This window comes from Rhinatrema bivittatum, chromosome 1 (genome assembly GCF_901001135.1).
Source record: "Rhinatrema bivittatum chromosome 1, aRhiBiv1.1, whole genome shotgun sequence".
NCBI classification, from domain to species: domain Eukaryota; kingdom Metazoa; phylum Chordata; class Amphibia; order Gymnophiona; family Rhinatrematidae; genus Rhinatrema; species Rhinatrema bivittatum.
The window spans coordinates 38791530-38804465 of NC_042615.1; the positions used below are offsets into that span (position 1 = coordinate 38791530).

General features: G+C 43.8%; 1 protein-coding gene across 3 annotated transcripts in view; it reads right to left on the reverse strand.

Moving 5' to 3' along the window:
- MGAT4D (MGAT4 family member D) overlaps positions 1–12936 on the reverse strand; it is a 481639-nt gene that overhangs the window by 285065 nt on the left and 183638 nt on the right. For all 3 annotated transcript variants that reach the window (XM_029596826.1, XM_029596870.1, XM_029596782.1), the window contains one exon: positions 6143–6189. In XM_029596826.1, coding sequence (XP_029452686.1) covers positions 6143–6189 — 47 coding nt within the window. The remainder of the gene's footprint in view (positions 1–6142; positions 6190–12936) is intronic.

Below are 12936 nucleotides of genomic sequence, written 5' to 3' on the forward strand. Positions count from 1 at the left end.
AAGGTAGGAGCTCGTCCCTCCCTGTTTGTTGATGTACCACATGGCCACCTGGTTGTCCATCTGGATCAGGATGACTCAATTGGAGAGGCGATCCTGAAATACCTTGAGAGCATATTTGATTGCTCGCAGCTCCAGGAAATTTAAATTTGGTGTTTGGCGTCCTCTGGAGACCAAGATCCTTGTGTCTGCAGATCGGCGACGTGGGCTCCCCATCCGAGGTTGGAAGCATTGGTGGTGAGAGTTAGTTGAGGGTCTGGAGCCTGGAAGTGCAAGCCCTGGAGGAGATTCATCTGATTTTTCCACCAGGCAAGAGAGACAGAGTGAGTCGGTTACGTGGACAATGGTCGACAGGGGCTGAATGGATTGAGTCCATTGTGACCTTAGAGTCCACTGCATGACTCATGGCCAAGTGGGCCATTGGGGTGACCTGAACTGAGGATGCCATGTGTCCCAGGAGGATGAGAAAGCGGTGTGCAGTCGTGGAGTGTTGAGACTGCAGCTGGTGTGCAAAAGACACGAGAGTGAGAGCTCGCTGTCAAGGCAGGAAAGTCTTTGCCTGCAAGGTGTCCAAGTCTGCCCAAATGAACGATAAGGTTTGGGATGGGACTAAGCAGGATTGGTCATAGTTGACAAGAAATCCGAGTGAAATTAGAGTGTGTAAAGTAAGATGTAGGGATGAAAGAGCAGCTTGCTGAGTGGGAGCCCTGATTAACCAATCGTCTAGATAGGGGTAGATGTGAACACCTTGAGTTCTGAGGAAGGCAGCAACTACAACGAGGCATTTTGTGAAGACTCGTGGTGCAGACGCAAGGCCGAATGGAAGTACTCAGAACTGATAGGCTTGGGGGCCTAATAAAAACCTCAGGTATTTGAGATGAGATGGAATTATCTCGATATGAGTGTATGCGTCCTGGAGGTCTAGAGAGCAGAGCCAGTCTCCTCTTTGTAGAAGAGGAAGAAGAGAGCCCAAGGTTACCGTTTTGAACTTCTCTCACTGGAGGTATTTGTTGAGGGCACGTAGATCTGGAATTGGATGAACGCCTCCCGATTTTTGGGGGATTAGAAAGTACCAGGAATAGAACCCTAGTCCTTGTTGTAAGTATGGCACTGGTTCTATTGCGCTGGACTGGAGGAGGAGGGAGACCTCCTGCTCCAGAAGCAGTGAGTGATTGGAAGTTCTCCACGTCGGTAGAGGTGGGGAGTCCGGTGGAATGGAGAGAAAGTTCAGACGATAACCTTGAGCAATTATCGCTAGGACCCACTGGTCTGAGGTGATTGAGTGCCACCTGTTGTTGAAATGGCATAATCGACCTCCCACAGGTATGTGGGGCAATGGAAGCTGGCTGCTGCTCTCTATGTAAGAGTCAAAAACCAGAAGCAGGGCCCGGCTGAGGGGCTGTTTGCGGTTTTTGTTTCCGTGTCTGACGAGACTGGGCTTTCTGGAACGGTCTCGTAGAACGGGTTCTAATTGGTGGTGGGTATTTTATTTTTATTTATTTGTACAGCTCTTATATACCGTTGCACAGAAACAAGTTCTATCTCTACGGTAGGACTTCTTCGGGCGGAAGAATGACTTCTTCGAGTCTTTTCTAAAAGGCTGTTTTGAAGAATATTCGGAAGGCATGAGAGAGAGCTGTCTCAGGGTCTCATGATGGTCCTTTAGTTCCGCCACCGTCCATTGAATTTGCTCGCCAAATAGATTGTCTCCTACAGAGGGGAGGTTGGACAATCTATCCTGAATTACAGGGCAAAGGTCGGAAGACTTGAGCCAGGCCCATCGTCTTGCCGAGATAACAGCTGCAGATACCCTGGTTGCAGTATCAAAGATATCATAAGATGATCATATCTCATGCTTGCCTGCCTCAAAACCCTTGTTGACTATGGTTTGGAGGTGCTCTTGAAATTGCTGAGGCAGGGAGTCTGTTAAGTCTTGTATCTTCTTAAATAAGACCCTATTATATTGGATCATACAGAGCTGATAAGTGGCAATTCTGGAGATGAGCATTGATCCCTGGAAGACACGGTGACCAATGGCATCTAGAAATTTCTGTTCCTTGCCTGGGGGAAAGGAAGTGTGAGGTTTTGCTCTCCTTGCTCTTTTCTGGGCAGATTCGACAACCACAGATTGGTGATCCAATTGAGGTTTGCAAAAACCTGGAGCTGACTGAACAAGATAGGTGGTGTCAGCTTTCATGTGGACTGGAGCCACAGAGCCAGGATGTTCCCAATTCTTTTTTAGGAGATCTAGAAGAACCTGGTGGATAGGGGGATGGGGGTTACTTCCTTGGGAGCATCCAGGAATTGTAACAGCTCCATCATTTGATGTCTATCATCTTGTTCTGTCTGCAATTAGAAGGGTACCAATTCAGACATCTCCTTCACAAAATTTATGAAGGAAAGGTCCCTCTGGAGGAGAACACTTTCTACTTTCAGTAGGTGAAGGTGGTGTAAACAAATCATCGGTGTCTGGTGAAGAATCATCAGTCCAGGTGTCGTAGGGATCAGCTCCTGCTCCTCTAGGGACTAGAGGAGGACAGGGCGGTGGGATCCCTGAAGGTCCTGGTCGAGGCTCTGAAGGACTCGAAGGAGTAACTGGAGGCACCGTTGAAGGCATCGAAGGCATCGATGGATGGCTCGGTGGTGCTGATGGACGCGTTGGCACCGATGGGTGGATCGGTGGCACCGGACGTATCGGCATCGACGGCTGAGGCATCGGCAGAACTCCTGAAGGAGGGATGCGGAACAGTGTTTCTCCTCCCAATGACAATGCAAGTGGGAAGGGCACCAGAGCCATCGGTGACCCAGGGTCCATCGGTGGAAAAAGCGGCCATGAGTGCTTCCATCCTCGAAAGCAGTGGTGCCAACGCTGCCGGAATCGGGTCAGTGGTCGGTTCCGCAATCGGTACTGGTGTCGGTGCTGGAGGAACCTGGAGTCGATGCATCGCCTTGTCGATGGCCTCCTGAACCATCCGGTCCAGTTCTTCTCGGAGACCTGGAGCAAGTCGCCCCGGCTCCGGAACAGAAGAAGGAGGCAGAGGCATAGCCAGAGGGACCACCGTTAAAGGCGGAGTCGCGGCTCCCAATACCCTGTCGAGTGAGGGTTGCCTCGGTGACCCGGTTGCCGAAAAGGTCGGTGCCTTTTCTGGACGGGGTTTTCTTCGATGGCGGTTCGGACGATGGAGAGGTCGATAATTTCGCTCCCTCGATGGTCCGAGACTTTCGATGCCAGTGGCAATGTTTGTCTCTACAATCCCCTCGGTCCTGAGGTGGAGTAGAGGATGTCAAAGGCCGAGAAGTCGTAGATGCTGGCGCGAAGTTGACGAATATATAAAATAAATAAATATCATTGCTTATTATTTCTAGCTGTTGTCACTATTGGATTTCTGAATGGGGATTAGTCTTGTTTATTGTATCAAGATAATTATTTTTAAGAGGTAATGTATTTCTTTGTAACATATTCCATCTTAAAGGGGGTGGAATATTTTCCACTTTAATAGGGGGAAAACTGAAGGATTTTTCCTTTTTCAGTCAACTGATGGCAAAAGGACCAAACAATAGGGATGTGCATTTGTTAGTTTTTGGATATCCATTCGTTTCATTCATTTCGTATGTAAGCACTTATATAAGAACAGTGAAATGTACACACAAAACAAATTTATTTATTTATTTATTTAAAGCTTTTTTTTATACCGGCATTCATGATAAAATCACATCATGCTGGTTTACAGGAAACAGGGGAGTGATAACATTGAACGAAAAACTGGTGTTTATAGGTAGATATAAAAAAAGTTACAATAAAACAAGGGAAAATTGAACTTGGTTGAGAAGAAGAGTAGCTGGAATAATTTAGGCAATAAGAATGAGCAGAATAAATTAACTTATTTACAAAGTGTTACAATTAATTACATAGTGTTGATGGGAAATTTACAAGTGGTTGTGGTATGTCTGGAGAGAGTTATAAGAGTCCGTTGTGATCGTCAGATGTGATCAGGAAAGGCCTGCCTAAACAACCATGTCTTTAGTCTTTTTCTGAATGTTGGTAAGCAAGGTTCCTGTCTGAGGTCAGGGGGTATGGTATTCCATAATGATGGTCCAGCGGTGGAAAAGGCCCGTTCTCTGTATGTTTGATAGGTACACAGCATTAATTGTGCGTACATTTGTTCATTCGTTAGATATGCGATAGGTGTCCAAACGAATGAAACAAATGGATGTATGCATGCACATCCATACCAAATCAGTGGCCAACCAGTAAAGTGAATAAATTAATTTTATTTATTTATTTATTTAAGTTTTTTATATACCAACATTCAAGACAGTGGTCCCATCATGCTGGTTCACAAGAAACAGGGGTGAAACTTTACCATTTAACAAAAGTGCAAAAAAGCAGTTACATATAACAAGGACAACAATAACTTGGAATGAGAAGGGAAATGAAGATTAGATAGTGAAATATAAGTATAAATAACATTTTGAAAGGTGGCTATTAACGCTAATACTAGCGGAGCTTGTTGCGTGAAGGGAGATTAGATGGGGTTGGAGTTAGGAAAGGCCTGTGTGAACAGCCACGTTTTGAGTCTTATCTTGAATGTTGAGATGTTGGGTTCCATTCTAAGATCCGGGGGAATGGAGTTCCATAATGTTGGACCGGCTGTGGAGAATGCCCGATCTCTAAGCGTGATGTGTCTGGTAGTCTTGGCTGGAGGTACTTGAAGTGATCCTTTGTAAGCATCTCTTGTCGGTCTTATGGAATGGTGTAATCGGAGGGGAATATGGAGATCGATTGGGGCTAATTGATGGATATTTTTGAAAATGGTGAGAATGGCCTTGTAGATTATTCTGAAGTGGATGGGCAGCCAATGGAGGTCCATCAAGATCGGTGTTATGTGTTCTCTTCTCCTGGTGTTGGTGAGTATACGGGCAGAGGCATTTTGTACCATTTGTAATGGTTTGGTGTGTGATGAAGGGAGACCAAGCATGATGGTATTGCAATAGTCCAGCTTTGCGAAAATGATTGATTGTAGGATCGTTCTGAAGTCATGTGTGTGGAAGAGAGGTCGTATTCTTTTCAGCACTTGGAGCTTGTAAAAGCAGTCTCTGGTGGTTTTGTTGATGTTAGCTTTCATATTTAGGTGATTGTCAATTTGAACTCCTAGATCTCTCACTTGTGTAGTGCTTGGTACTGTAGGATGAGTGTATGTGATGGAGCTGTTTTCTGGAGTGATGAGTAGAAGTTCCGTTTTTGATGAGTTTAGTATCAGGTTGAGGCTTGTAAGAAGTTGTTTGACTCAGGTACAACTGAGAGCTACACCAACTTCTAGGCAGGAAGAGGTAAGCTTTTCTCCTCCTTTGGCTGAGGTTGGGGAGTCAGGAGAGAATTTAGGTACCCTGGCTACTACTTTTTTTCTTTTAACTTGGGTGGGAGAGAGGAATAGGGTTCACACTGAGTCCCCTCTCTGGCTGATGTTTAACTCAGGAGGGGTGCTCTTGGCCAGGGAAGGTGTTTAGTGTTCACTGTTCAGCCAACTCTACCATGCATGGTTTAACTCCTGCTCTGACCCAGGAGTTAAATTTCCCACAGTAATATGATGCATGCTATGAGTCTGTCCTAAGCTATTACCCTGCAGTGCAGGGAAGCATAGTAAATAAGTTTGATACCCTGCAGTTTACATGTAAATGCGTTAATCCTGCCATGGCTTTTTACTCCTGTTTTACCTTATGTTTTTAAGATCTACATACTGGGGCTATGTTAGCGCTGAAAAACCAGTGTTAAAACAGAATAAAAATAAGCACTGGGGATCAGCACAGCTTATGACATTGACTACTTAGCACTTCTGAGTCATAGCATCCCTGCTAAAAAAAAACAAATTTGAGGATTTGAATTATCTGTGTGTCTTATCTGTCTTCACTAGATTTAAACTCCAAGAAACAGGGACTGTCTCTTATGCACAATAGAAAACACAATAATAATAATCATAATCTTGGGGAAGACCAAAAGACCACAGAGAAATTGATGGTGCTTACTTTTCAGAGGAATAGTGTACTGCTGAATACAAATACTGAAAATCCCACTAACAGACAAAGAAAAATCGACACAAGGTAAAATTGCACTGAACATTTTCAGAATGTACCTTACATTACTTACGCATGTTTAATACTTTCAGCAATAGCATTCACGAACTGAACATTGACCTGAGGAAAAACAAATGGTTTAAGGAAACAATCACAATACACCTGAACAATAATTCAGTCTAGCCAGTGTTTCTTTACTATGTTCAACTTCTTGATGATATTCAGAAAACAAAGCGGAAGCCGATCAATGTTGCAGAAAAGCAGGACAAAAAAGAAGATCGGTATGGTGAGGGATTCTTTATTGGAAAATGCAAGACTCTGGCCGAGTTTCGCTCATAACAGAGCTGCCTCAGGGGCTACTGTAACAGGAATAAATAATACAATAATAAAATGACAATAACTTGAAAAAACACATACATAATTTGGAAAAACTTAAATATGTGTAAATACATATAAAAATGTGTGAATACATATAAAACTTAAAAAACCATATTAAAATCATAAAAGATAATCAATTAACTATAAATAATAATATGTATGAAAATAAAAATGAAATCTCTTAAATATCATACGAACGATATAAGCATCAATAAATGAAAAATATGTATGTGTGTCAAATGAGTCAGTGGACGTGAATACAATTGAATGAAAAGACCATTAGTGTAGGTACCTGTTCCAATGTGAATATCTTAAATAACACAGTTTGTTATATTGAAACCACAAAATGTCTATCAGAATCCTGTATTGGAGGGGTGGGGGGGAGAAGAACAGCTTGATGTGATCATTGAATATACACACTCTATTGTAGTACAATAAAAGATATATATTAAGATGACTGTGCTATTTATTTATACTAAAAAGTCTTGGATGAAAGATGGATACAAAACTTTTAAAATGATGATTTGAAAAAATGAGTGAAGCATGTATCTTTGAAATTAAGATGATATAGATTCTACATAGATAATGGAACAATGTCAAAGTGCTCTGACGCGAAAGAAGTAGTGCACAGTGATACTATGCTGATTACCTAGTCGCTTGCTACTTATCGTAGGATGTTACCTTAATGTTTATGTGCATTAAAAGGCTTTGAAAGAATCCAATGTTCATAAAATTCCTCACAAAACCTGTAGGGCAAAATGTAATGGACATAGTCAAATATCCGAATTGTAAAACGCCATGCAACGGGAGATTCTCATCCGAGTTATTTAAAAGACAATTGTCCACCACGGAGGAGGAAATGTTTAATTTTGATTGCGAATCAGTTAGAAATGGGTATTTCACTCACTGCACAAAAAATGTTTAGCGAGCGGATCACTCTGAAAAACGGATGTAAAAACGGCAAGGAAACATTTTGTTTAATTGTAATTCTATCATAATTATCAATAGGAAAATTTTAAATAATACGTGACGGGATATCGTGAAATTAAACAGCATCAACAAACAGCGAGTGGGAAACTTATAAAATCTAAAACTAAAAAAAACAAAAAAGAACTCGTACGATTGATTGTAAGCGTCTGACAATCTGGCCGAGATCCGGTCCAAATATATGCAGGCTTCGTATCATGTCAAACCAGATGTAATATTAAATTTAGAGCCTTCTTAGCGATTGAAGAATCTGAATATGTACACCCTGGAGGAAAGGAGGAGCAGGGGTGATATGATTCAGACCTTCAGATACTTGAAAAACTTTAACGATCCAAAGACAACGACAAACCTTTTCCGCCAGAAAAAAAATCAGCAGAACTAGAGGTCACGAGCTGAGGCTCCAGGGAGGAAGACTAAGAACCAATGTCAGGAAGTATTTCTTCACGGAAAGGGTGGTGGATGCTTGAAATGCCCTTCCGGAGGAAGTGGTGAAGTCCAAAACTGTGAAGGACTTCAAAGGGGCGTGGGATAAATACTGTGGATCCATCAAGTCTAGAGGGCGTGAATAAAGTGGAGGCAGCAAAACACTGCACGGAGCGGCAGTAGCCACAGAGGCATTCACGGAGCGGGATGCCAGTGGCCAGTAGTTATTGTTCCACCTTCACAGAGCGGAAGGATGGAGGGCTGCTATCTCCAAAAAAATAAAAAAAACAAACAAAAAATAACAGGGGTGGGTAAGAGTATGGGGCAAGGGTGTGGCCTGCTTGTTACAGCAGTTGCTACCCTAATTGAGCTGGATGTCACTTGGATGCAGATACGGCGCTGCTCTCTAAATTGGTGGTGGGGTGGAGGGGAATTAGGGCTGGAGGGTACTGGAAGCCAATAGTAACAGGTGGGAGAGAGAAAAAGGGAAATAAAAATGGATAAAGTGCGTAGCTTGCTGGGCAGACTGGATGGGCTGTTTGGTCTTCTTCTGCCGCAATTTCTATGTTTCTATGTTTTAATCTTTTAGAGACTTATGGAAACAATCAGAAATGAGTCATCTTACCTGTTTCGCATGATCAGTAAAAAGAAATTTGGATGAAGTCTGAACGGGTTTTTAAGTGTTAATCTCGCGATAGTGTCTCTTACTCTCCCGCCAAAAACACAGCCTTAATATAATTATTCATCAGCTGGATAGACAAATAGTCCAGCTGATGAATAATTACATTAAGGCTGTGTTTTTGGCGGGAGAGTAAGAGACACTATCGCGAGATCTCCTGTTGCATGGCGTTTTACAATTCGGATATTTGACTATGTCCATTACATTTTGCCCTACAGGTTTTGTGAGGAATTTTATGAACATTGGATTCTTTCAAAGCCTTTTAATGCACATAAACATTAAGGTAACATCCTACGATAAGTAGCAAGCGACTAGGTAATCAACATAGTATCAGTGTGCACTACTTCTTTCGCGTCAGAGCACTTTGACATTGTTCCATTATCTATGTAGAATCTATATCATCTTAATTTCAAAGATACATGCATCACTCATTTTTTCAAATCATCATTTTAAAAGTTTTGTATCCATCTTTCATCCACGACTTTTTAGTATAAATAAATAGCACAGTCATCTTAATATATATCTTTTATTGTACTACAATAGAGTGTGTATATTCAATGATCACATCAAGCTGTTCTTCTCCCCCCCACCCCTCCAATACAGGATTCTGATAGACATTTTGTGGTTTCAATATAACAAACTGTGTTATTTAAGATATTCACACATTTTTATATGTATTTACACATATTTAAGTTTTTCCAAATTTTTATGCATGTGTTTTTTCAAGTTATTGTCATTTTATTATTGTATTATTTATTCCTGTTACAGTAGCCCCTGAGGCAGCTCTGTTATGAGCGAAACTTGGCCAGAGTCGGGCATTTTCCAATAAAAAATGCTAATACTCTACATATCAAGGCAAATTTTAAAAGGAAAAAATGCTTTTGAAATAAACTATTCTGAATTTAATGTTCACCACTTACTGTGAGACTTTGATCAAGTTCCTCAGTATCCCTGTACCCATAAATAATTAAAGCAGGGGCTTTGGAACCTGATGATATAACTTGTAAAGTGCTAAGCACACAGTCAATATATATGATAAACATTATCATAAACTGCCAAGGAGCTTCCTAGTTGACTACAGTAGAGGGCATTCCCTCAACTCATCTGTTCTACTTCTCATGCTAATTATATCCCTTTTATCTCTCATTTATATGACTCTTTTTTGTGATTTCTTATGCCTCTCCCCCATGTGTCTCTGCCATTCCATATGCCCAGTTCTATCCCATAGAATTCCTTTTGCTCTCACCCCTCTTTCCCCTTAGTGACTCATTTCCCAGAGGGCTTTGGAATTAACTCACATACAGGCCGATACAGTAAGGAACGGTAGGAAGAGCTGCGTTAGTGCCGGGCGTACCCGCATTTGCCACATGCACAGTCTGGCTCACCTAACGCTCGATACTGTATTAAAACCGTGCAAATTCAAACCGCGTCCAACGCGCGCCCATGAAGCGCAATCCATTTTACTGTATAATCGCTTTATACAGCCCCCTATACAGTATCCTGGGTGCGCTGGTACCTGTCATTTGAAATGACAGGCACCAGGAAGTGGATCCCAACTTTAACCAAAGAAAACCTAAAATCCCCTCCTCCTGAAGCGACTTGACATGTAAAATATGTGAATAAGTGTAACCAACTTACTTTTTGTTTCTTTTTCAGCCCTTTCAGCCTTCTCTGCCGTCCTCCAGAGGGGGCAGCCGGCGGCGAAAGCGGCTTCCAGCGGCCCCCGTCGGCGAAGATGAACGAACGCACGCCCGTAGTGCACGGGCGCTCAAGCCACCGAAAGCACATGGACGGGCGTGCGTGACGTACGCCGTGACGTCACGCACGCGCGTTCATGTGCTTTCATTGGCTTGAGCGCCCGTCAATTTGGGCGCTATAGCCAGCGTAGCGCATGACCTCACGGCCAGCGAAGCGTACGCCCGTCCATGTGCTTTCGGTGGCTTGAGCACCCGTGCACTACGGGCGTGCGTTCGTCTTCGCCGGCGGGGGCCGCTGGAAGCCGCTTTCGCCGCCGGCTGCCCCCTCCGGAGGACGGCAGAGAAGGCTGAAAGGGCTGAAAAAGAAACAAAAAGTAAGTTGGTTACACTTATTCACATATTTTACATGTCGAGTCGCTTCGGGAGGAGGGGGTTTTAGGTTTTACATATTTTACATGTCCAGTCGCTTCATAAGAACATAAGAAAATGCCATACTGGGTCAGACCAAGGGTCCATCAAGCCCAGCATCCTGTTTCCAACAGTGGCCAATCCAGGCCACAAGAACCTGGCAAGTACCCAAAAACTAAGTCTTTTCCATGTTACCATTGCTAATGGCAGTGGCTATTCTCTAGGTGAACTTAATAGCAGGTAATGGACTTCTCCTCCAAGAACTTATCCAATCCTTTTTTAAAACACAGCTATACTAACTGCACTAACCACATCCTCTGGCAACAAATTCCAGAGTTTAATTGTGCGTTGACTAAAAAAGAACTTTCTTCGATTAGTTTTAAATGTGCCCCATGCTAACTTCATGGAGTGCCCCCTAGTCTTTCTACTATCCGAAAGAGTAAATAACCGATTCACATCTACCCATTCTAGACCTCTCATGATTTTAAACACCTCTATCATATCTCCCCTCAGTCGTCTCTTCTCCAAGCTGAAAAGTCCTAACCTCTTTAGTCTTTCCTCATAGGGGAGTGGTTCCATTCCCCTTATCATTTTGGTAGCCCTTCTCTGTACCTTCTCCATCGCAATTATATCTTTTTTGAGATGCGGCGACCAGAATTGTACACAGTATTCAAGGCGCGGTCTCACCATGGAGCGATACAGAGGCATTATGACATTTTCCGTTTTATTCACCATTCCCTTTCTAATAATTCCCAACATTCTGTTTGCTTTTTTGATTGCCGCAGCACACTGAACTGACGAGAAGGAGGGGATTTTAGGATTTACATATTTTACATGTCCAGTCGCTTCGGGGAGGAGGGGATTTTAGGTTTTCTTTTGGGGGAAAGTTTGCTGTCTACCCTTACCCCTGCCTCTAACGCAGGGGTAGAGGTAGGCGGTAAATTAGCAGGTTAAACACGCGGCTAAACTGCAGGTTAAAAAGGCGATAGGGTGCGCGGGGGGGGGGGGGGGGGGAATAGCTAATCCGATCGTTTACATCTCATATACATGCCGTGGGCGGAAAGGGATACCCGTTGATTTAAAGAAGCGGTAAGGATGGGTTAAAAGGGATAGTGAATTGCGGGTTGGGCTAACGCGGCAAAATTGTGAGTAGAAAGCGGGTTAGAAGCAGGGTAACCGCGGACGCACTTTACTGTATCGGTCTGAAACTTTATTTCTTGATTAAATGGAAAACAATTCTAACCTTCTGTATTTCACATAATTGTAGAATACCATAGAACAGAGCTTTCCAAAGTGTGTGTCGCAACACTTTAGTGTGTCTCCTGCAGTGTGCCAGTGTGTCGCGCAAGCCCGGTGCACGTGACGGGGCGGAGCAAGTGGTATACTGAGGAGAGGTCAGGGGGAGCCAATGCGGCCACCGGTGGACCTCATCCCACTGGCGGCTGAGTAATGAAGTATCGCTGTGCTGTGCTGGAGACACACAGCAGAAAGATCAGCAGGGCCGTGGTGGAGCTCACGTCATCATGGCCCGAAGAAAAAGATCACATCTAAACATGCAGTTGCTCCTCCTCCTTCCTGCCCGCGCGGCCCTGGAAGAAAAATGTTGCCGAAGCCGCGTGGGCAGGAAGGAGGAGCAGTGTTGTTGCAGCGGGCTGAGAAGAGGAGGCGGCCCAGTGGCAGGGCTGCCGCCGCCACGGATCGGCCCGAGAAGATCAGGGCCGCCACTGCCGCGGATCGGCCCGAGAAGATCAGGGCTGCTGCAGAGCCCATCCTGCAGCGACCCGTGAAGAGGAGGCCCAGAGGTAAGAGAGAGGCTGAGGGCCCATAGAGTGTGTATGAGATGAGTTGAGAGATTGTGTGCGTGTATGAGATAAGTTGAGAGATTGTGTGTCTGTGTGTGAGTGTGAGTTGAGAGACTATGTTGTCAAGGAATCTGTTATCTCTTCCTGGTGGAGTTGAGGAATGAATTTTTAGCCTTTTGGACTTCTTTTGTGCTGACTCAGCTACCACTGACTGGTGAGGAAGTTGAGTCTTCTGGAATCCTGGAATGTGCTGAACCAGGTATGTGGCATCAGTCCTCTTGTTGACTGGAGGTATGGAGCATGGATGTTCCCATAGTCTGTGAAGTAAATCTATGAGAACTTCGTGGACCGGTATTGCTAATACCTCCTTAGGTGGGTCCACGAATTGCAACACTTCTAATGTTTTTTGTCTGACATCCTGTTCTGATTGTAGCTGAAAGGGAATGGTGTCCGCCATATCCCTAATGAAGGTAGAGAAGGATAAATCCTCTGG